This window comes from Jaculus jaculus, chromosome 1 (genome assembly GCF_020740685.1).
Source record: "Jaculus jaculus isolate mJacJac1 chromosome 1, mJacJac1.mat.Y.cur, whole genome shotgun sequence".
Taxonomy (NCBI): Eukaryota; Metazoa; Chordata; class Mammalia; order Rodentia; family Dipodidae; genus Jaculus; species Jaculus jaculus.
Genome location: NC_059102.1, coordinates 6370468 through 6394605, shown reverse-complemented (window position 1 = coordinate 6394605; position 24138 = coordinate 6370468). Strand labels below are relative to the sequence as shown.

Sequence of the window (24138 nt, the reverse complement as noted above, 5' to 3'; positions counted from 1 at the left end):
TCGGAGTGTGATTAACAAGGTGTGCGTAATTACTTTCCAGCCTCCTGGAGCACTGCAGGAAGCACAAGTACCTCGCGAAGACAGGGGAGACGTTTGTGAAGCTGGTCGTGCGGCTGATGGAGCGGCTGCTGGACTACAGGACCATCATGCACGACGAGAACAAGGAGAACCGCATGAGCTGCACCGTGAACGTGCTGGTGAGCGGGGACCCCGGCCTCCAGGGCTGACTGGCCACGGGCCCCAGAGCAGGCTCCTGTTCAGCAGGAAAGGGGGGAAGCAGCTTGTGCTCCGTTGGGAGCCATAGCAGATCGTGATTCCATGTCTGAAGGCTCCACGTCAGCAGGTCAGAGCCGTGTTTTGTAGACAGCGTCCCGAGTGGTGGTCCACCAGGGAGCATGGCCTCACTTAGTCGAGGGCATCCTTGCAGACGGAATCCAGATTCTTGAGATCACTGTGGGCTGTCTGGTGGGGGAGAACTAAATCCACTGGCAGTGGTCTCCTAACAGAGGAGGAGGCTGAGCACGGTGGTGCGTGAACCTGGGAGGTGGAGGCAGCGGGATCAGGAGTTCAAAGGCAGCTGGAGTTACCTAATGAGTTCAAGATTAGCCAGGGTTACCTGAGACCTTGTCTCAGCTCCCAGCGCCCCCTACACACACAAAAAAAACAAGCAGAAGAGGAGACCCAGGCATGGAAGCCAACCGAGCAGAGCGGCAGCATTAGCATGAGTGAGCCTACAGAGACCCGAAGCCACTGAAGCTGGAAGAAATGAGGAACGTTCTCTGCTAGAGCCTTCACAGGGCAGCCTCCTGGATTCAGAACCCCAGAACTGTGAGAAAACATCTGGCTGGTGTCTGAAGCTCCTCAGTTCACCAGTCAGCTGCCAAAGCAAGCACAGGGTACAGCGCAGGGCAGCATGAAGGGTACATGGCCGGGGCACCTGACTCCCGCTGTTTATTGACCCCTATGCATCCACTGCTATACAGACAGATCTGTGTGCTTTCCCTCCCTGATGCTTTCTTCCCGAGGCCCTCCAAGAAATGAAATCGGGCCAGTGACCTTTCAGGAAGCTCCTGTGCAAGGAGTGTCTGGCAAACTTCCCTCCCAGAGTATGCTCCAATCCCACTGTGGCTCCACGGGGCCCCGATTCTTCCTGCCCCACTGTCCCATACGGAGTTGGGGAGGTTGGCACCCCTCAGCCTCCTTCACCCATCCCAAGGCAGGGACGTAAGGGCACTATGCCTGTCTCGCCCACTTTCTCACTTTTCTCCCTGCCACTAGCACATCACCTGGTCACCAGACAACTTGCAGGTGGTCACCTCCCACCGCCATGTCCCCCACAGGTGTGGACTTGGAGGACCTGTCTGCTGACTGAAATGGACATGGTAGGAATGTGATAAGAATTCATTCTTCAACAAGTCCCGAGAGATACTTGCACCAAAAAAAATGAGCAGAAAGGAATGTTTTCACTTAGTGTTCACTTCAGTATTTTTGCCATGCAGAACATCCCGGCGGGAGGCTCACAAGCGGCCTGAACCCCTTTGCGCCGTGTCTGGATAAGCTCTTTAGGGAGATGACAGACATTTTGGGCAGCAAGTTTTCTTAGGCATGAATATGGGGGACTTTTGGTCTGATCACTTATATAAAGTTTGGAGACCATTTTGCTCCCTTCCTCCCATCATGGAAGCAGCTGAACAGACAGAAAAACGAGCAGTGCTTCTTAGATCTTTTTCTGCATCAGACAAGTAGCCCCCACTACTGGAGGGCAAGGAGCAGCCGTGGAGTCATGGCCCACTAGAGCCAAAGCCAGGAGAATGGAAGCCATGGCCGGGGCCAGAGCAGATGCCTTTTACCCAGTCTACCATGCTCACTTTGAGAAAAAAATATCATAAACCAGGACCACCGGGAAAATGGCTCAGTCAGTAAAGAGTTTGCAGTGTAAGTCTGAGGACCCGAGTTTGAATCCCCAGCATCCATGTAAATGCTGGCTTTGGTGGTACATGCCTACCATGTCAGCACTCAGAAAGGGGAGAGATGAGATCGCCAGGGGAAAATGGGCAGGTAAACTAGCCAAATTGAGGAGCTGTGGGTTTAATAAAAGAGGCTATCTCAATACATAATGTGAAGGGCAATCGAGATAGACAGTACACCTCTGCCTCCATACATGCACTTGCACACACATGTGCTTGTACACACATGCATGCACCTCAGACACATATACCCCCTACACAAAAATGAAAATAATAATTTTCATAAACATTGAACCATACTAATGACAGTCGCCACCAAAAGCAAACTCAAATAAGATGGAGGCCTGGAGAGATGGCTTAGCGGTTAAGCGCTTGCCTGTGAAGCCTGAGGAGCCCCGTTCGAGGCTCGGTTCCCCAGGTCCCACGTTAGCCAGATGCACAAGGGACACACACATCTGGAGTTTGTCTGCAATGGCTGAAGGCCCTGGTGCACCCACTATCTCTCTCTATCCCCCTCTCTCTATCTGCCTCTTTCTCTGACTGTTGCTCTCAAATAAATAAATAAAAATGAACAAAAACAATTTTAAGATGGAGAATTTGAACTTCTCAGGTGGGCCAGGCACTTCAAGGCATGACTAGTATGCCAAGATAGAGCACATATGCAGAAGCCCAAAGAATCAAAAAGAAATTCTAGAAATAAAAACATTTTCACAAAATGCAGAACTCTTTGGATGATCTGTCAAATAGGCATGGCCAAGCAAAGAGTAAGTGTGAGCCCATGGGTCCTGCAGGCCTGCTGTGCCCCTAGGCTCTGGCGCTCTATGCAAACTTGCAGCCCAGCAGCTACTTCTGCCCAGATCAGTTCACGCTGGTCCTAGGAACAGGAAAGCACCTGGCCCTGGTGTCAGTGTCCATGCATCCTTGCCTCTGTCCAAAGTAGTACACCTGGCGATGCCAGTGTGGTTGACATGAAACAAGTGAGCCTTTTTCTGTGGGAAAGAAAAGCCATTCCCTACCACTTATGTAATTTTGTGGTATTCTCTCTCTGAGCTGTAAGGGCCGTCTAAGTGGCCACTGCGTATGTCAAAGGAAGAATTCTTTTTTAATATTTAAATTATTTTATTTTTATTTATATACTTGAGAGAGGAAAAGAAGCAGAGAGAGAGAGAGAGAATGGGCATGCCAGGACCTCCAGCCATTGCAAAGAAACTCCAGACGCATGTGCCACCTTGTGCATCTGGCTTACATGGGTCCTGGGGAATCAAACCAAGGTCCTTTGGCTGTGCAAGCAAGCGGCTTAACTGCTAAGCCATCTCTCCAGTCTAGAATTCCTAATACACTAATAAGGTTTCCAGTTTTGATGATAAGGACTTCTGTTTATGTTCAGCAAGATCTCTTACACTCAGTACCACATGTGATATGATAGCAATATCGTGCTGGGCCAAATGTGGCTGGTGCCACCAGAGACCATGGTTGAGAAACACGCTCCTGCAATGATGTCTGCGGTCATGGTCTCCAATGTTGAATGTACTCTTCCTTTATCTGGAGCCTGACTCGGTGCCACCTGCTGTTGCTGTGGTCAGAACTACCTCTGTTCCAACTAAGAAGCATCTAGAAGCCCAAGGTGATCTCACAGTGTTAACTTCCTTCAACTTGAAGCATTCTGAGTCATTTTGTGAAGAGTGGAGCCTTCTATCTCCTACCATCTCCTGAGGTGACAAAGTGATAGGATGATCCCAGCCTGTTACACTGTTTGCCCATGCAGAAAGAACCTATGTGATAAACACAAGAAACTAGAGCTTTACAGATAAGAATCCAAGATCTCATCACATACACATGATCATCTCCTTACCTGTTTTTATTTTTTCCTTTATGCTTTTATTATACAAACAAGTAGAATTTCATGGACATGCATATGTTTATCCATGTGTGTGTGTATAAATAAATAAATATATATATATATATATATATATATACACACACACATATATGTATATATATACAACTGTATATTGAAGATATGTAAAAAATAATCAGAAATCTTAAGCTGAAAAAATGGGGAGAAAGCTCAGTCAGTAACGTGCTTGCCATGACTTTACTGAGTTCAGGCCTCAGAACCAACATAAGAAAGAAATAGGAGGAAAGAGGGAGGAGGAAGGGAGGGGAAAGGGAAGGAAGGAGAAGAAAGGAAAGGATGGGAAAGGATGGGAAAGAGAAGCTGCTAAGCCGGCCTGACATACTAGTGCACACGCATAATCCAAGCACAGGGCGCTGGTATCAGGCCGATCCCTGGGGCGCAGCCTAGTCCAACTAGAGCTCACGAGGTCCTGTCTCAACAAAGGTGGACAGTTCCTAAGGAGTGGTACCACATTTGTTTCTTGCCACACACGCGCGCGCGCGCGCACGCGCGCGCACACACACACACACACACGATGAGAGAGACAACATCTGTTTTTAATTTGAAAGGTGAAAGGATAGTTAAGGTGCATAGGGATACCATAGTCTAAGAAGAAGACTTTGAATGTTCTGTACAGCACAGTAGGATAACTGTGGCTACCCACAACAAATTAAATCTGTCAAAGTAGCTAGTGGAGAGAAGTTTGTTATCAACATAAAGAAATGATAAACGCCTGAGGTGACAGATGTCTGCAACCCTGAGACCTCATCAGAGCGCATTGGGTACAGGTACTGAAATGTCACAGTGCATCCCATAAACATGTACCATCACTGTGTATCTGTTCAGCATAACAATATATTTGTAAGCACATAAGTAAATCAAAGAAAAACCAGTATATTGATTACCAACTTTCCTGAAAATCCAGTACTATGATTTTTTAAAGGTAGTTCATGTAATATGTCTAGTTGGATGGGCTCGTTAATGCCTCCATCATCTGACTCTGAAGAGAGCCTGAGCAGTCACCCTGCCCAGCCTTCTGTGTACCCTGAATGTCCTCTGCGAACATGTCATGTCTGTGGTGACATTGAATCATGGCTCGCACCTGAGAAAACATGTTTGTAGCTGCGCATGTAGCACCTCGCTGCCCCGCGGTGACCTAGCAATCTCCTTCCACACCCTCCCCGTCACTATGGCTGGGAGGGTCGTCATTTGAGAGATGCCGATTTCCCTCTGCACAGCCCCTTACCAGGCTAGTTCACGCAGGGTGTTGCAGTCTGGTTCACATTGCTGGCAAAAATCACCTGACCAAGCGCAGCTTTTGGGGGAAAAAAGGGGTTTATTTTGGCTTATAGACTTGAAGGAACACTCCATGATGGCAGGGAAAATGATGGCATGAGCAGAGGGTAACATCACCCCCTGGCCAACATAAGGTGGGCAACAGGAACAGGAGAGTGTGCCAAACACTGACAAGGGGACACTGGCTATAACACCCATCAGCCCACCCCAACAATGCACCACCTCCAGGAGGCTTTAATTCCCAAATCTCAATCACCTGGGAACCTAGCATTCAGAACACCTAGGTTTATAGGGGGGAGGGGGACACATGAATCAAACCACAGGGGTAGGACCAGAATTCTCAGACAATGTTTCGAGTATCCCAGACTGGCGTTGAGCTCACTCTGTGGCTAAGCATGGCCTTGAACTTATGACCCATGTGCTCTCACTTTCCAGAGCTAGCTCTGCAGGTGTGCCCACCACGTAGCACTAGAGTTCTGAGTATCTTCATGTCTGTTTGGGTCATGAAGGTGTGCAGAGCTGAAATGGAATGCGAACGTGTAAGCTGTGTAGGCGCAATGTCATGAGGAGGTCCGGGTGGGGATGGCTCCCATGGAGTGCCTCTAGGAGCCAAGCTTCATGTCTAGAACACATCACTGCTAGTGTGGAGGGGGCCTGAGACAAGAGGGTAAGAATTCTGCCTGCAGGGCTTCAAAGTGGAACACCAGAACAGCGTGAACTATGACGCAGGAAATACAGATTTTTATATAGAAATTGCTTTGTGAGAGGAGTGAGTTTGGGCTCTAGAGTTTTGAAACCCTGGGAAGAGAACAGACCTCAGCTCTGGCAGAAAATAGAAGATACCGTGAACTTCTGAGAGTGGAGTGAGGGTGGTGTGATAATACCATTGTGGAATCATACCGGAGAGTGATTCATTGATCAAAACCACAGGGAAGGATTAAAAATATGAGCACAAGGAGGCTGGTGTCATGTCATAGTTTGTAAATCGCAGCTAAGTAGCACCGGGAAAGATGAGCTCTTTTGGTGCCTTTCCTATGGAGTCTTTGTTACCCTGTGGCTCTGAATTGCCAGTCAAAAACATTCTCATTACTGAGCATATCGTAGGAAGTGATGCCCGTTCAAATGTCAGGCACGACGCCATTTAAGACCTGGGCGCATTCTTTGCAGTGTGCCCCAGCTCACTTTGCACACACACCAGTGCTTGCTTCTCAGATAGATCAGCCGTGGACGCTGGGCCCTTTTGTTAATGAAATTAGAGCCCACGTCACTGCCCTGGGCCTTTGTGTATCTTTACAACCTTAGCATCCACTAGTGTGTGTGCCGTGCTCACAGTCTCACATGCTGGATCCCACCCTGAAAGTGGATGTGGCACTCTGCACCACAGGCCTATAGGTGACCCCTGACCTTTGTGATGTCCACATGTGGCTTAAACTGCTACGTGGAGGTGTTCCACATGAAGGGCTCATATGAAGAAGAAATGTAACGAGGTCAAGGTGGCTGAGCCAGGGTCTTGCTATGTAGTCCAGGCTGGTGCAGTACTCTCTATGTAGCCCAGGCTGGCACAAACTCATGATCCTCCTGCCTCAGCCTCTCAACTGTTGGAATTACAGCTGCATACTTCCGTGCCTTGCAGAAATATAATCTTGATATAAATATTCAGTACGAAGATATTTTGCAATAATGTGTAGAAATAACCACTGATTTCCAAGTAACGGTAATCTTTCAACTTCAGGGTTTATACTAACCAATTGATGCTGCGAAGAGTGTGTGTGTGTGCATGCACACGTGTGCACACACGTGTGGAGTGCATTTGTATGTAGGCAAGAGTACAACTTCAAGTGTCAGCCTCTAGGTGCCCTCCACCTTTTTAAAGACAGGTCTTTCATTGGCCTGGAACTCTAGAAGTAGGCTACACTGGCTGGTCAGCGAGCCCCAGGGATCTGCTTGTCTCTGCCTCCTAAGAGCTCGGATGATGAGCATGCACCACCATGCCAAGGTTTTTTTGTTTTTTTTCCACATACAGGTTCTGGGGATCAAACTCAGGCCGTTAGGCTTGCAAGACAAGCACTTCACCAAATGCACTGTTTCCCCAGCCCAAGTTCACCTGTGTTCTTGCTGTGCTTTGGAAGGTCTATCTCTCCAGAGCAGCGAGCACTAGCCAAGGACATTCGGGTTGGTGGAGACGTCCTGACAGCTAGTCCCAGCCTGCTCAGAGTTTAGTGATGATGCCACTTCCCTCTTTCCCACAGTGAAGCTGTCTACTTAAGCAGTTATGATGGTCTGGAGATCACAGTTTGGGCCTGAACCCTTTTTTTTAACTGAAGATGGGTGACCTTCCATTGATAAATATGAGTTTTAGTCATCTATAGTCCAAAGTGTAGGAAATACACTCATTACAACAAACAAACATTATGAACAGCAAGATATGGTTTCATAGCACCTGTGAAGTTAGGGTTCAGTCTGCACAACTAAGTCCACCGGCCTTGTCTGTCATGAGAGGAAGAACTTCTAAGTGGGGCCCTTTGGTGGAGTTGTTTCTTTTTTATTTTCATGGTATACTGTACGGTGCTGTTTAATGGAGTCAGTCTCTTAAACAGTGTTGTGGCTTGATATTTCAGAATTTCTACAAAGAAATCGAAAGAGAAGAGATGTATATAAGGTATGTACCATGCCGCCCACCCCTGCGTGTGTCCTGGGATTGCTGTTAGTCATTGCCACATCAGAAATGTTCTGTACTCTCATGGGTTTCTTTCTTTCTTTTTCTCTTTTTGTTTTCGGTTTTCGAGGTAGGGTCTCAGTCTAGCTCAGGCTGACCTGGAATTCACCATGTAGTCTCAGGGTGGCCTCGAATTTGGCAATCCTCCTACCTCTGCCTCACAAGTGCTGGGATTAAAGGTGTGTGCCACCACGCCCGGCCCACTTGGGTTTCTTTAGCAGCACGGCAAGGCACGGTGATGTTGAAGCCAGGTTTGGTGGAGGATCCACGTGTACTGTCAGCCTCACACAGCTTGTCCATGTCACTGCGGAAGGTCACAGTGACAGAGCTCACGTCCAGCCAACTCACAAACAAAACTACTGGTGATGATTTTACCAACTCATGGCCCTTTTGGATAAAATATATAACACCACAAATTTTAATGTTGTACAGTAAGCCATGTGATCAAGTGAGAAATACAGTTTAACAGAAATAATATAATTTTTCAGTACACTCTTACTTCAACTGGTTCCTTAGGTCCATGTATCTATGCCTTTCTTTCATAAGAAAGAACAATATTTGGCTTATCCTGCTGGTTTTTGCTCCTTCATTTACACTTTAAATGTGTGGGTAGTCCTGGGTTCAATCCCAAGCATTAGAAGAAAAGAGAAACCCTGGCCTAGAATGTTTTGTCTTGGTCACATTCCTTCTTGGGTGAGGTGCCCACAAAATAGCCAGATAACCATTTTAAAGACTTAGAGAGGGGCTAGAGAGATGGTTTAGTGGTTAAGCACTTACTGTGCAGTCTAAGGAACCTGGTTCGAGGCTTGATGCCCCAGAACCCACATAAGGCAGATGCACAAGGTGGCACATGCATCTGGAGTTCGTCTACAGTGGTTGGAGGCCCTGGTGTGCCCATTCTCTTTGTGTTTGTCACTCTTGAATAAATAAATAAAAATAAACAAAAAGACTCAGAGAGGCATGTCAATGGCATGACATGGGCTTACCAGTGTGTTTCTCACTTAAGTGTGACTGTACAATTTTGATTTTTTTATTTCTCCTTTAAAGTATCACATGAATTTAATAAACTTGGGGAAACAGACAGTTCCTTTGATCTAAAATGTAGCTTGCCCTAGAGTGAAAAGCAACCTTTTGTCTTTATGACAGAGAAATTCTTCTGGTTGCAACCACTGTGATCAGTGGAGCTCTTTATCTTGTGGACTTGGAGCTTTTGTGCATTTTGATGGATTAGAAATGTAGGAAATCAAAATTGTGTAATTTCATTTCACATGTTTGAGGAACCTGGACAAGACGAAAGAATAAACACTGCGATAAGATTCTACCTTGTGTATTCCATTTGTTAAAAAAATATATGTGTCCCCATCCATAACTTTATATATACATATAATGTATTTATTTGAATATCTATATGTATGTGCCTGTGTGTTGATAGTATATATCATATTTATTCCTGTTGGTTCTTTTAGTGCTTCCTACACCAAAAGTTTTCAAGGCATTATGAGTGATGAACACAGTAAAAAGAAAGTATAGATGTGAGTTACTGTTGAATGTTGAATTTAGCTCCTGCAATCCTTAACACAAATTATTTCTTGATGTTTTAAGAATGTGCCTATATTTCCTGGTCTTAGGTACCTGTACAAGCTGTGCGACCTTCACAAGGAGTGTGACAACTACACAGAGGCGGCGTACACCTTGCTTCTCCATGCGAAGCTTCTCAAGGTAATAAACGTCACAGCCCACGTCTGTGAACCTCCTTACAAATCTTGACATTATTCACAATTTTACTTCTCTGTGACAAATTTGAGTAAGCTTTTATGGATAGTAACTGCAGACAGTGACACGAAGATATTTAGGAAGTGCTCTGATTCCAGATCTGCCCCTACAGAGCACAGATTTAACAAGCTGCCCAGACTTTCACACTTTCATCACCAGGTTGTGAAGTGATAGCGAGATAAGATTACACAAGTCCTCACTCATGCCCACAGGACTCAGTAAGGGTGGAGGATGACATCAATAACAATTAAGGGCCCTGGTGGAACAGCTGAGAAAGGTGAGTTACACCCATGTCACCCTTGCAGATAGTGTAGGGACCAGATCATGACACATCTGGACAGCAAGCCATGCGAAGACTTCCTTCTCCTGATTCTGCCTGATTCTCTAAAGAATGGTGCTCATGAGCACCAGTCTGCCCTGGAAAGCTTCAGTTCTCAGTGATTCTTTTTATTTTTTTGAGGCAAGGTCTCACTCTAGCTTAGGCTGACCTGGAATTTACTCTGTAGCCTCAGGGTGGCCTTGAACTCACCTCTGTGGTTCTTTTATTACACAGATAGCTTTAAGACATTGGCCTTTCTATTTGCAGTGACAGGTTCATGTCCAATCACAGCACAGTTACAGAGTGTATCCTCAGTAAATGACAAGAATAGGTGGGAAGACAGATGTGAGTTGGTGAGTAGTTAGATGGATGGATTAGGGGAGAGAAGGAGAGAATAGAGGGAGAGATGTAATGACAGATAGATGGATTGGTGAGGATGGATACATGGAGGATGGGGTGGATACTTGGAGAATGGATGGATGATGGATATAAAGGTTGATGGATATATAGATAATGGATATACAGGTAGATGGGTAGATTGATGGGTAGATGGAGGGATGATGGATGATAGATATACAAGTGAATGGATGGATGAATTGATGATGGGTATACACAGAGATCAGTGAATGGGTAGATAGATTAATGAATGTGGAGATAAATTGGTGGTTGGTGGCTGTGGGTTAGATGGACAAATAGGTTGAATAGATGAGAAAATTACTCTTGTCATTATATTTGCAATTATTAATTTTATATTTTAGAATCCTAGTGAGTCCTTACATTATCTTCCTCATGATATTCTTATAAAGTTTTGAAAATTCTAAAATGGATAAACAAGAACCATTAGATTGCTTACTCAAGGAATCTCCTTTCCAAATCTAGGCTGGCCTTCTGTACAACAAAAGTGAAGCCAGAGAAAACTTACACTAAAAGGGACATTAAAAGATTGTGGTTGTGGTCATTGTAGGTTGTGGTCATTGAGGGGGGTCAGAGTTAGGGAGTTAGAAACTCCTGGGAGACTCTTTCAACCTTTGTCCTGACCCTGAAGTCCACCATGGCTTCTGTGACACATGTTTCTGCACAGCACTAGCCAGTGGTCACTTTGCCCTCACTGAGATTGGCACGGGCACAGGGTGGAGGGAGAGCGGCTCACTCTGGTGCTCAGCTACCGTCCTGGAGGCCCAGGAGCCACCTAAGTCCCCCAAGCCGCATCATTTCTGAAGACAGGACTGCGGACAGGGCTTTGGAAGCAGCACCCCACTATGAATTCCTATTACCTTCATTTACTACAGACGCAAATTTTCACTAACAAGGAGATTTTGCAAATGTGATGATGTTGTTTTTCACACCAGAGAAATTAAAATGGGTTGACAGACTGTTTGCTAACTCTTTCGTTCTCATAGAGCGTAAGCTTGTATAAGTGTGTGAATGTAAATATATGTGTGTGCACAAGCATATCTTGTTTAATCTTTGGATTTATAGAGGGCAGATGGGTTTGTCATAGATTATGTGACGGCCTGCTTCACAGCCCAAATCAATAGACCCAATTGCATTATCTTTTCCACTGGCTTTTGAATTTTCCAATTAAATGGTGAATACTACATAATCTCTCTCCATCTTTTACATTTTGTAATTTTTACTAAATATGTTTGGTATCGCCATAAATGTGAACCCATGCTTGCTAATCAACTCACTAAACAAAATGGTTTGTATTGTTAGGAAAATTCTCCTTTGACGTGGCAAATATATTCTTGTCTATTAACCAAAAAAAAAATCCTCAAGTTGGATCTCTTTGCACTTTGAGTATTTTTGATTAAAAGCAAGAACAATACAAGCATTTGTATTTTGCTTAGCAAAAAACACATTCCATCTCCATATTCAAGTGAAGCCATTAGAGGACTTTTGCTTCCTATTCAATATGTGATGTTTTACGAAGTGATTTTAAAATTGTGAAGGAAGCCTAACTCCTCTTGTTCTTTTTTATTGTATGATAGCCACATTTTAGAAACATGTAAAGGTTGACTCTCATTCACAACATGTTCACCTCCAAAATGGGGCCGGAGCACCAGCTGTGTTGTGCAAATTCCAAAATGAAAGAGCTGGTCACTTCCAGTTGCGGGTGAGGTCTACAAGTCCAGTTTTAATGTGAGCATCTTGCCGACCATGTAACGGTTACGCTCTTTACCCACAGTCCTGGGGATACACACGGAGCCTTTCAGGCCCATGCTCTGCCCTGGCTTTGGAAAGCCAGGTGTTGTGAGATCATGCTGTGGGGACTGACCACATTCCTGGATCCAAGATCCTTACCTCATCATGCCAGTCCATTTATCTTTCTTCCTCTGCCACCGTGGCTCCCAGATTGCCACCTTTGTCCATCGTGTGCCATGCCCTAACAAGTGTCTCATTGATAAATGTAGCAACAAGTCTACGAGAATCAGTGGCTGTGGGCAGCACTCCCATTCTCCTGTCTTAAACAAGGGTTGCACTGCACCTCTCAAGTCCAGCATTATTCCCATCTCATGTGAAGTTACTCCTCCCCTGAGGTGACCATCTTTTTCATGGTTATCATATCCCATGATGCACTCATGTGCAGTCACATGACCTCTGGGTGTCTCTGAGCTCCTGAGTCAGTTTTGGCTCAGAACTTGGCATACAGGAGGACCTCATCTAACATCAGCTAATCCCATTGAACCCCTTACCAGATACCATAGGCTTGTTAGGCCAAGTTGAGGAGACCATATGTTGGTCTTTCAAGGGTTCTTGCCTTCACTCTGGTCCATCTTCAGTTCATCCCAAAGCTTGCCAACTCCTCCACAGTGTGAGTGAGCCTATGGCAGGTACCAGAGACGCCTGCCTGTTCTAGAGGCGCTTGTGGCCTGGGAGTCCCTTCCCTTATGACCTGAAATCCAAACATCTTCTGTGTGCTGAGATGTTGAGTCACATCAGACCAAGACAAGAGCAAGTCTTAGGTTGTCCACTCAGGATGGTGACAGTCACCTGCTGATGACACACCCCTCTTGGTAGGAGCCTGTCTGCCAGCTAGCAGCCCTGTGCTTTTCAGAATATGTGGAGATTTTCTTTGCAAACTCACCTCAGCTCTGCCTTGCTATCTTTCTTTCCTTTTGGACGCTGTAGACAGAAGTCCTGCTCTGAGCATTTCTAGGCCTAAGCAGTCTGACAGTAGCTTTGTGTCCCTGAAATTGGGCCACACGTGTGTGCCTGATGAACAACTCACATCGGTGATATCTCGTTCAGTGAAAAATACTACTGGGTATGCCCCAGCCTCAGCATTGCTCACTCTTCGTTTTTGCCTCAGTGGTCAGAGGATGTGTGTGCGGCCCACCTCACTCAGCGAGACGGGTTCCAGGCGACGACACAGGGTCAGCTCAAAGAGCAGCTCTACCAGGAAATCATCCACTACTTCGACAAAGGCAAGGTAAAGCCCGAGTCACTTTCCCGGTTGCGTTTTTACGTGTGCTTCCCACAGCACTGTAAACACATCTGTGAACACATGATGTTTGCAGAACCAGAAATTTGTTACCAATTGTGTACTGCATGTTTTATGCAGGCTTCTCCAGCTTGTACTTAGAAGAAGAAGTTTTTTTAAATCGATAGCCTTTTTTAGATGCTCCAGGGATAGTAAGGACTGAGGAAGCGTGCGTACTTTTATAGCTCCGACCGGAGCTGAGGCTCCGATGTGGCTGTGCAGTTGAAGCGGGTGTTGTCCCTTGACATCGTGCGTTGTTCTGTTGTCACCGAAGAATTAGTCCCACAGTGGGCTAGGCATTGTCCCACCTTGTCAGCTTCTAGATTAATTGGCTTAAACAAAATTATATATTCAGTTGACGTCTACTCAAAGAAAACCTGCCATCGTTTTAATCAGCTGTCTCAGGCCATACCACTGTCTTGCTTATGATTCACGTGTGCAGTCCCTGTAAAGATGAGCAGTTCTGACCTTTGGACATACATAAAACCTGTCGCCCAAGTGCTTTCAGAGCTCTTTATGGAATTCACTGAGTTCTTCCCTCATCTCAAGGCCACCTCTTGTCATTTTGGGAAAAGTGACCAGCACACTCCTTCAAGGAGACTCTCTTGACTTCCTGTGGCTGCTGTCACAAGGTGCCACAAAGCCAGTGGCTTTAAACAATAGAAATCTATTCTTTCTCTCAGCCTGAAATCCAGGTAGGTGGGGCCACGCTCCTTTCCTCTGAAGGCCCTCGGGGAGCACAGGTATCAAGCCTTTGGCTTATGGTGGGCATGACTCGTGGTCCCTGGCACCTGCTGCCTTGCAGGTGCATCACGCAGTTTGGCCTTGGCCCTTACTTGACATTCTCTTGACATGTGTTGGTATATACACTCCCTCTTTCCATGAGGACATCAGGCACTGGAGGAGGACCCACTGTGCTCCATGGACCTGGAATGTATGTGGAAGATGCTCCTCAGAGGTGCCAGGGCTTTGTCTGCATATGGCTTTTGGGAACATACTTCTGCCCAGAACAGCTCCAGCCAGGGGAAGAAGGATGGCTTTCCCTTTCTAATGCCACTCACAGAAGGCCTATTACCTACGACAGCTACTAGCCGACTCCCTGTGGGCGCGCACTCAGGATTTTCCCTACATCCGAAAGGATCATAATGTATCTTCTTGTGTGTGTGTGTATTGCTAGGGACTGAATCCTAGGCCCTCACAGAAGCTGCTCAAACACTGAGCTATATCCCCAGCCCTGTTCGTACGTTTTTATTTTGAGACAGGTTCTCATTAAGTTGTCAGGCTGGCTTTTAACCCATACTCCTCCTGACCCAGCCCCCTGAGCAGCAGGGGGTGAAGAGCTGCACCGCCATGTCTAGTACTTCTCTTCCTTTTGTTCCCTGCCCTCCTTAACACAAGAAAGTCCACACTTCTCCTTCCAGGGTAAAGGAAGCCCACTTGGGACTATCAGGTGTGCTGGGGACCCCAGGGTGGCGAGGAGCAGATGTCGTCGTAGCGGTGAAGCTGGGTTTCCCGTAGTGCACTGGACACCCAGCACACAGACCATCCTACTTAGTTATCAGTAATCAGTAGTGCTGAGGTTGGAAAAGCTTGGCTTGGCAAAATCCAATCCACATGACAAAATAGTATAGACCAAAAAAGAAATGCAGCTGAAAGACTGTCCTCAGATGTCCCAGTGTTTTGGTGAAGGCAGGAAGACCACGGTGATGTGATCCTTTGGCTGACCTTGAGTCACGGCTAGTGTGAAATGCTGTGTTCCTAGCTCCTCCCCCAGCAGTCCCGATACAACAAGAGTGAAAAGCCATTTCTGAGACAAAGCCAAATCCGTGACATTTCCACTGGAATGTGAAAAAGAACCAAGGCCGCAGGTCCATGTCAACCACATGCATGCACTGGAGAGAGTCTGATGCGGTGAGCTGTGAGGTACCCCAGGGATGTAAAAGTTCATCTGAACAGCAGCAAGCATGAACTTCTCTGGGGACAACAGCAGCAGGGAGTAGTCACCTCTGCGCCAGCTGGGATGGGCTGCGAGAGTTTGGAATTTTGACCTCCAGGACTCCAGCCACTGCACCCTGTGTTACCGTCCTTGCCCAGGGCCCAGGTGAGCCTCTTCACACACATGCAGCCAGGGACGGGAGTGCTCTGAAGTGTCTGCTTCTGTTCCTGTCAACTGCTAGGACAAAGGGCATGGCCACACTGCAGGGCCAGGGCTGGGGCGCCTCTCAGAAGGCTGCTGGCATGAGGAGCGCCCGTGTGCATGCCAGCCTGTGATTAGGCAGATGAGGCAAGGTTCGAGGTCAGAGTGTCAGTGGCACATGAGGTGGGTAATCCAGACTGGGTGAGGTGCACATTGTAAGAAGGTAACGTTCGTGCCTGCTTCACAAGTTGTGTGCCTCCCACAGCTGGAGATGTGAGAATACAGTTGTCTCCTACAAGGTGACTCTGGGCTTGATCCTGGCTGCTACATAGTTGAATCTCTGTCTCCCCTTTGAGGAGTCATGGCAAGGAGGACCATGCAGGAGGGTGCTGCACCCTGTGATGAACATGCCAAGACATCAGTGGGTAAAGGGTGTTGGGGAGGTCACAGTAGAAGATAAAAGCTTGATATTTTATGCCAGATTTCAACTCACTTTCATTCAGGACACAAGTCAGAGGCATGGCTGTCCCTGCTGTGTTTGGGGACGTGATAGTCCTTTACAAACAGCCTCCGTCACCTGTGTCCTGAAAGCTGAGAACTAAGAAGTTCCGGGCGGGGAGGGGGGAGAGCCCGTCTCTCCGCAGGTAGCCGAGGCTGCAGTCAGTGTGGGCCAGGGCGAAGATCGTCCAGAGTGGCTCACAGCTGAAGGTTGGCAGGTGATTCATCCAATGGGAACTCGAAGGAGAGTCTTGGTTAACATGGGGTCTCTCAGGCTAAGTGGCTACCAGAGCAACCAGCTTTCAAGAAGTTAGTGGGGCAGGGCTCTGTCTCTGCTGCCTAGGACTGAGTCACACGCAGCATGTGCGTCACTGGGCACTCACAATTGTACTTACAGGCTGGGCTGGGTCCTCCTGTTCATATATTGAACCTTACCCTGAGGACAACAGGGTATGATTATATTTGGAGACAGCGTCTAACTGCTGACCCTATAAGAACAAGAGACAAGGCAGCAGCATCCACGGAAGGACAGCAACATGGGGACGCACTGAGAACAAGCTTGCTGGAACTTGGGCTTCTGGTCACGAGTGCGATGAAACACTAACATTCTATTGTCCGTGGCACATAGAGGTGAGAGAGGACTTCCCTTGCAGGCAAACGAATATAAATGTCAAGTATTTCATTAATTTTGTTGCACTCGTTACATGTCCAATGCTATTTTCCATGCTAAGATTAATTTTAGGATTTCTAATGTAGTGAGTAGAACATTTGAAATCACCCCCCCCCCCCACCGTGTGTCTGTCGGACGGCGCTTCTAGAAGCCAGGAGCACTCTCCCGCCAGCACTTCCACCCAAGCACCGGTGGGAAACCAACAGCTTCCGCGTGCCCCCTGGGGCCATCGCTGGGGCATGAACCACATGTGCCTGCAGGTACCGATTCCCTACACTACATAATACCTGAGGAGCTGAGCAATATTCAAAAGAATCTTCCAGTGGGGTGGGCTCTGGTGACATGTGCCTGGAGTCCTGGCACTTAGGGAAGTGCATGCGGGAGACTAGCCAGTTTGAAGCCAGCCTGGACTACATAGGAACCCCTTGAGTCAGGGAGGGGCGGATTAGAGAATGAGCACCGGCCAGGCATGGTGGTGCACGCCCTTAATCCTTGCACTTGGGAAGCTGAAGTAGGAGGTGCAGGCCAGCCTGAGACTACAGAGTGAATTCCAGGTCAGCCTGGGCTAGAGCGAGACCCTACCTTAAAAAAATGAAAAGAAAATGAAGACTGAAGACAGGAAATAAGTAACTTATGTCAGGAGAATGAAGGGAACATATAACATGCACCAAAGTAAGATTTTCCTGTGCTCCCGTGTCTTCTCCTTAATTATGGAATAACTGTCCTTGGCATTGAGGAGCTGGGGTGGGGTGAGCTGGGAACTCGCTGTGGCCCTGCAGGGAGTCCAGTCTAGCTAAGGGGAGGAGGGAAGGAGGAAGCCCAAGCAGGCGGCTGTGCCGATGGACCAACAACCCAGACCACAAACATAACCGGGGGGAAGTGCATTGGAATTTTCTGGTCCTCACCTGTGTATTGTTGAAACTGAGAATTATGCCCTTCAGTGACTGACCTGTTTGTGCTTCTCATCAGACCCATTATAGCCTCAGTTTTCATTTCATTTGTGAGGAGAAGTCACATTGTCTCATGGAGACTTTTTATTTCTACCTTTGTTAGGAAATGAGAAGCTCCTGTCACTGTTTTTTTTTTTTTTTTTTTTTTTTTGTGGGGGCGCTTTTAGAGGTAGGGTCTTGCTCTCTAGCCCAGGCTGACCTGGAATTCACTCTGTAGTCTCAGGGTGGCCTCAAACTTACAGTGCTCTACCTACCTCTGCCTCCCTAGTGCTGGGATTAAAGGTGTGCTCCACCATGGCAGATCTGCACTTACTAAGATCTACTTGCTTCTGCCTTGGGTATTATATTAGTTGCTTTTCTTGTTGCTGCTGACAATCAGCTTAAAGAAGGAAGGGTTTGTTTTGCCTTGTAATTTAAGAAAGGTTATTGCCCTTCATGGCAGGGGAGGCATGAGAGCAGCAACATGAGGCATTTGGTCATATTGCATCCAAAGTCAGAGTGCAGAAAGCTGGCAGGAAGAGGGGCAGCCAATCAAACCTCAAGATCCACCCATAATGATGCACTTCCTTTAAGTTTGACTCCACCTCCTGAAGGTTCCAGAACCCTCCAAAACAGTACTGCCACCTGGGGGCTAAGTGTTCTGACACTTGAGTCTATGGAGGACATTTCACATTTAAACAACAGCAACCTAGCTGACCTAGGCCTTCCTCCTAGCCCAGCTCGCCCTGGCCACTGTGAGCTTTCTGTCTGACAAACCTCCTGTGTCCTCCACAGTGAGCTTTCCGTCTGAGAAACCTCCTGTGTCCTCCACAGTGAGCTTTCTGTCTGACAAACCTCCTGTGTCCTCCACAGTGAGCTTTCCATCTGAGAAACCTCCTGTGTCCTCCACGGTGAGCTTTCTGTCTGAGAAACCTCCTGTGTCCTCCACGGTGAGCTTTCTGTCTGAGAAACCTCCTGTGTCCTCCACGGTGAGCTTTCCATCTGAGAAACCTCCTGTGTCCTCCACAGTGAGCTTTCTGTCTGACAAACCTCCTGTGTCCTCCATGGTGAGCTTTCCATCTGAGAAGCCTCCTGTGTCCTCCACGGTGAGCTTTCTGTCTGAGAAACCTCCTGTGTCCTCCACGGTGAGCTTTCTGTCTGAGAAACCTCCTGTGTCCTCCACAGTGAGCTTTCTGTCTGAGAAGCCTCCTGTGCCCTCCATGGTGAGCTTTCCGTCGGAGAAACCTCCTGTGTCCTCCACGGTGAGCTTTCTGTCTGACAAACCTCCTGTGTCCTCCATGGTGAGCTTTCTGTCTGAGAAACCTCCTGTGTCCTCCACGGTGAGCTTTCTGTCGGAGAAACCTCCTATGTCCTCCATGGTGAGCTTTCTGTCGGAGAAACCTCCTGTGTCCTCCACGGTGAGCTTTTTGTCTGAGAAGCCTCCTGTGTCCTCCACAGTAAGCTTTCTGTCTGAGAAGCCTCCTGTGTCCTCCACGGTGAGCTTTCTGTCGGAGAAACCTCCTATGTCCTCCATGGTGAGCTTTCTGTCTGAGAAACCTCCTGTGTCCTCCACGGTGAGCTTTCTGTCTGAGAAGCCTTCTGTGTCCTCCACAGTAAGCTTTCTGTCTGAGAAGCCTCCTGTGTCCTCCATGGTAAGCTTTCTGTCGGAGAAGCCTCCTGTGTCCTCCACGGTGAGCTTTCTGTCTGAGAAGCCTCCTGTGTCCTCCACAGTAAGCTTTCTGTCTGAGAAGCCTCCTGTGTCCTCCATGGTAAGCTTTCTGTTGGAGAAACCTCCTGTGTCCTCCACGGTGAGCTTTCTGTCTGAGAAGCCTTCTGTGTCCTCCACAGTAAGCTTTCTGTCTGAGAAGCCTCCTGTGTCCTCCATGGTAAGCTTTCTGTCGGAGAAGCCTCCTGTGTCCTCCTTTGAGAGCTTCAGCTGTACCTGCTGCTCTGTGCCAAGGCACCACTCTACTTTCTTGCTCATCAATTTTGTGATCGCATCCTGATTGGCTTCAAAGGCACCCAAATCAAAGAGGTCCATGCTCAACACTCTCTCCAGGCAGAACCTGGCCCTTTACCTGTCATGTGACAGAAAGGATCTAGCCTCCAATTTCCAGGAACAGCCTGTGTCTCTCAAGTGTCACTTCATCTTGTCTTCCATTTGCATGGTGCTTGCTGCCTGGATATGGTGACAGTCATCAAGTGTCGGGGCATATGCCAATGCCGCCTCCTCCTCAGAGCATTTCCTGCCCCATCAGACAGCTCTGAGTCCTCCTGACCTCACTAGTCGCTAGGTTGTCTCCTTCCAGCCATCATTTGTGTCCTGTTTCTACCTGGCTTTGCCCTAAAGCTATTTAACTGCATCTCAAGCTATCACCCCTCCCAGTCTCTTGAGCACCGTGTTCTAATTCTGGGTCCAGCCACGTGGGTCTGGGGAATTGCCTGAGGTTCTACACTTCTAACCAGCACCCAGGTAATGGAGGTGCCTCTGCCAAGGGATGACTGAACCTTGGCCCTGCTTGACAGCAGAGACCAGGGTTGTGTCCTTTACTTCTGCAGGTCCCCTGAAGGGCATCCCAAGCCACATGGAAACAGGACACTAGGGTTTGGCTCATGTCTGAGTCTGTGCATGTGAATGTTTAGATTTCAAGCTTGGTTTGATTTTGCACTTAGATATTACAAGGAAACAAATCACACTTCTGATTTTTCAAAATGTATTAGGGTAGGTGACAATACCTCCCTGAACTTGAAAACCAGCAAACATAGGACCTATGCATTTATAAAATGAAGGTAAACTCCAATAGCATGAGGGATAATCCCAAGGACTGACAATCAGGAGACACGAGGTAAAGGCAGTAGAGGAGGGGATGATTAAGAATACGATTTCATGGCGTATATATGTAAACACACACACACACACACACACACACACACACACACACACACACACACATTTCATGGCAAATGCCACAGTGAAACCCAGCACTTAGTATGCTAAAACTTTAAAACATGGAAAGATTAACTTTAAAAACTAAGGGACAGGAGAGCTGGCTCAGCAGCTAAGGCACTTGCCTGCAAAGCCTAAGGACCCAGATTCTTATTCCTCAGAACCCATACATGAGTCAGACACAAGTTAGGTCACACATGCACACAAGGTGGAACACACATATGGAATTCAATTGCAGTGGCTAGAGGCCTTGGTGTGCCGATTCTGTCTCCTTTAAAAAATTATAAATAAATAAAATTTTTAAAAAGCTAAAGTCACAGGCTGAAGAAATGGCTTAGTCTTTAAGGCACTTGCCTGAAAAGCCTAAAGACCCAGGTTCAATTCCCCAGTACCCATGTAAAGCCAGATGCACAGGGTAGAGTTCATTTGCAGTGGCTAGAGGCCCTGATTCACTCATTATGTGTGTGTCTCTCCCTCCCTCCCTCTCTCTCTCTCTCTCTCTCTCTCTTTCTCTCTCTCTGTCTCCCTCTTCTTCTTCCTCTCTATCTGTCAAGTAAATAAAGAAAATTAAAAATTAATTAAAATTGTACAACAAAATCTAGGTCACAAGTGGGAGGTGGCACTGTAGTCTGACCAAATTGTGTCCTGGGCAGACTCCATGGATAGGGCTTATCCTCTCAGCCCGTTGCCTGTGTGGTTAAGGGCGTGTTGGCTGTGTGCCGCTGTGTGTCTTTGAACTCGTCCACCGCTAGACTTCTCACAGCGGCGCGGAGCGTCAAGGCGATGTGACTGGTGACAGTGCTGGGCGGCGTCCCTGCTTCCAGCCCCCGGCTGCATCCCTGGCGCGTACAGCAAAGTTGAGGTGCAGGAGCTGAACAGGGCCGGCTTAGGTTAGAGGCCTCTGCCTTTGTGCCTGGCAGCTAGCAGGGCCAAGCAGGCTTTCTGCTTCTTCGTGTTGGGGAGACTCACTGTTAAATTATGACCTGTTATCTTTCAGTTTCTTCTACACAAAATTGTTCTTTTTCTATTCTTGCCCTTCCACCATTTAAAAAAGTTTTGAATGCCTTTCAGCCTTGCTTTTTGGCCTCTTAATCTTTTCCTTTCATGAAATGCCATTTCCATCTGTTCCTCTTTCATTCTTCGGCATGTCTTCCTTCGCAGACTAACAATTACGATGTCCTCCTTTCCTGTTCTGTCTTACCCCGTCTGAGCATCTCCCCCCCCCCCCACAAAAAAAGCCTATGTTCAGCTTATCAGGGAAGCAAGTGTCTTTTCTGAAGCTTCTCCAAACTGTCTTATTGTGCTTGGCTGAGGCCTAGTAATTTTCAATAAAGCCCTTAATCCAAGTACTTCGCTGAAAATTACCAGGCTTCTCTGTGGAGGATGAGAGTCGAAAATAGCAGCTTCGCTGTGGGCAGAATTCGGGGCATGGCTGCCAGGCACCACCAGCAGTGCGGGGCGACTCTCACCCGACGCTGACACCCGCCGACCAGCAGTCCTGGTGAGGCCTATATGCTAGTCCCAGCCTGGGCAAAGTCCACGCCCCAAGATGGTTCCAGTGACAGCTCTGGTTCCTTTTCCCTTAAAATAACCTCTCTCTGGGAATCTTCTCACCTTGCCTTGCACCAAAGTTGGAAAAAAAAAGCCCACACAACTTGCATCATGTTGTAAACTAAAATAGGGGTCTGGGGATAAGTTTCCAGTTGTGGTGAAATGGCTGGGTTTTGTTTCCAAGTGTTGGTGGGTGACATTGTCACATCCTATGAGTTTTCCTTTCTAAAAAAACAGTTGTAATGATGACTTGTGAGTCAGCCTCATGGAATTGTAAGTTCATACTCAGAATTTCAAAAAAAGAATTTAAACTCTTGGTATGAGCCAGAATCCATTTGATTGGCTAGAAGTGGCCTAAGTATGGAGATCTCATGTATCCACTAGGATTGGATGCTGTTAAGAAAGAATCTCGTTTTATCAGCAAGAGAAAATGGGGCTTTGCAGTCCGCAGCCGCCGACCCTGTGCTGCAGGGCCATGGACTGCTCTCTCCACCGACGTACCTGCCACGAGCCAAGATCCACCCAGCACACTGTGCTATGTAGACTGAGACAGGTCAGCCTCAGGGGCTCCATGCCTAGCACCAGTGTTTTCTAGAAGCAGACAAATACCAAGACCCCTCAGGTTATCCGACAGGCGGGCATAGGCCTACCTGTCTCCCAGGTGCCGGAGTGGCCTTTGTTCTGGAGAGTTGGGATTATCCGACGGGCGGGCATAGGCCTACCTGAATCCCAGGTGCAGGAGTGGCCTTTGTTCTGGAGAGTTGGGATTATCCGACAGGCGGGCACAGGCTTACCTGTCTCCCAGGTGCAGGAGTGGCCCTTTGTTCTAGACAGTTGGGGTTATCAGACAGGCGGGCATAGGCCTACCTGAATCCCAGGTGCAGGAGTGGCCCTTTGTTCTAGAGAGTTGGGGTTATCAGACAGGCGGGCATAGGCCTACCTGTCTCCCAGGTGCAGGAGTGGCCCTTTGTTCTAGACAGTTGGGGTTATCAGACAGGCAGGCATAGGCCTACCTGAATCCCAGGTGCAGGAGTGGCCCTTTGTTCTAGAGAGTTGGGGTTATCAGACAGGCGGGCATAGGCCTACCTGTCTCCCAGGTGCAGGAGTGGCCCTTTGTTCTGGAGAGTTGGGGTTATCAGACAGGCAGGCATAGGCCTACCTGTCTCACCGGGGCCATTCCCTCCAATCTCAGGGGACATTACAGAAGAGCAGTGGAAAAGATTCTAAGATGGGGAGAAGTGCTATGGAACCCTGCCTTCCAGACATGACATGGCCACCGCATTCATGAGATCACAGTAACTGTAGCTGCCTGCACAAATCAAGCCCATCGGCACTCTGTTGTGGATGGTAGAGAAATGCATGATGCCCAATGCCCGTGGGCAGCTAATGGCAGTTAATGTTTGCTGGGAGAGGGACGGGCATTTTCCTCCTGCAGTGATGCAGCCACTGGCATGGCATGCTGCTCTTGCTCCGTACACAACCCCAAGCCATGCCCATTCAAGCAACACTGATTAGACTTGGTGGGACACACACACACACACACACACACACACACACGAATCACACAAGCAGGATAAGTTGAGAAGAGGTTCAGTGAAAGGGGTAAAGGATAAGAGAAGGCAATGGGAGGAGAACATGATCAAAGTACATTATATGACCTGGTAAGATGGCTCAGCAGTTGGAGGTAAAGAATAAGAGAAGGCAATGGGAGGAGAACATGATCAAAGTACATTATATGACCTGGTAAGATGGCTCAGCAGTTGGAGGTAAAAGTTTATTGGTCCTGGTTCAATTCCCAAGCCACCCATTTAAGCCAGACGCAAAAAGTGGTGCAGGCTTCTGCATTCATTTGCAGTGGCAAGAGGCCCTGGTGTGCCAGACACACATGCACACATATGCAGATAAATATTAAAAATACACCATAGGGCTGAGAGATTTCTTAGGGGTTAAGGTT

At 47.6% G+C, this 24138-nt stretch overlaps 1 protein-coding gene across 3 annotated transcripts in view; it reads left to right on the top strand.

Annotated features, from left to right (window-relative positions):
- The window catches only part of Dock1 (dedicator of cytokinesis 1), a 561057-nt gene that overhangs the window by 485038 nt on the left and 51881 nt on the right, over window positions 1-24138 (top strand). For all 3 annotated transcript variants that reach the window (XM_045145312.1, XM_045145301.1, XM_045145308.1), the window contains exons 35-38: window positions 41-197; window positions 7779-7819; window positions 9505-9595; window positions 13282-13401. In XM_045145312.1, the coding sequence (XP_045001247.1) occupies window positions 41-197; window positions 7779-7819; window positions 9505-9595; window positions 13282-13401 (409 nt within the window). The remainder of the gene's footprint in view (window positions 1-40; window positions 198-7778; window positions 7820-9504; window positions 9596-13281; window positions 13402-24138) is intronic.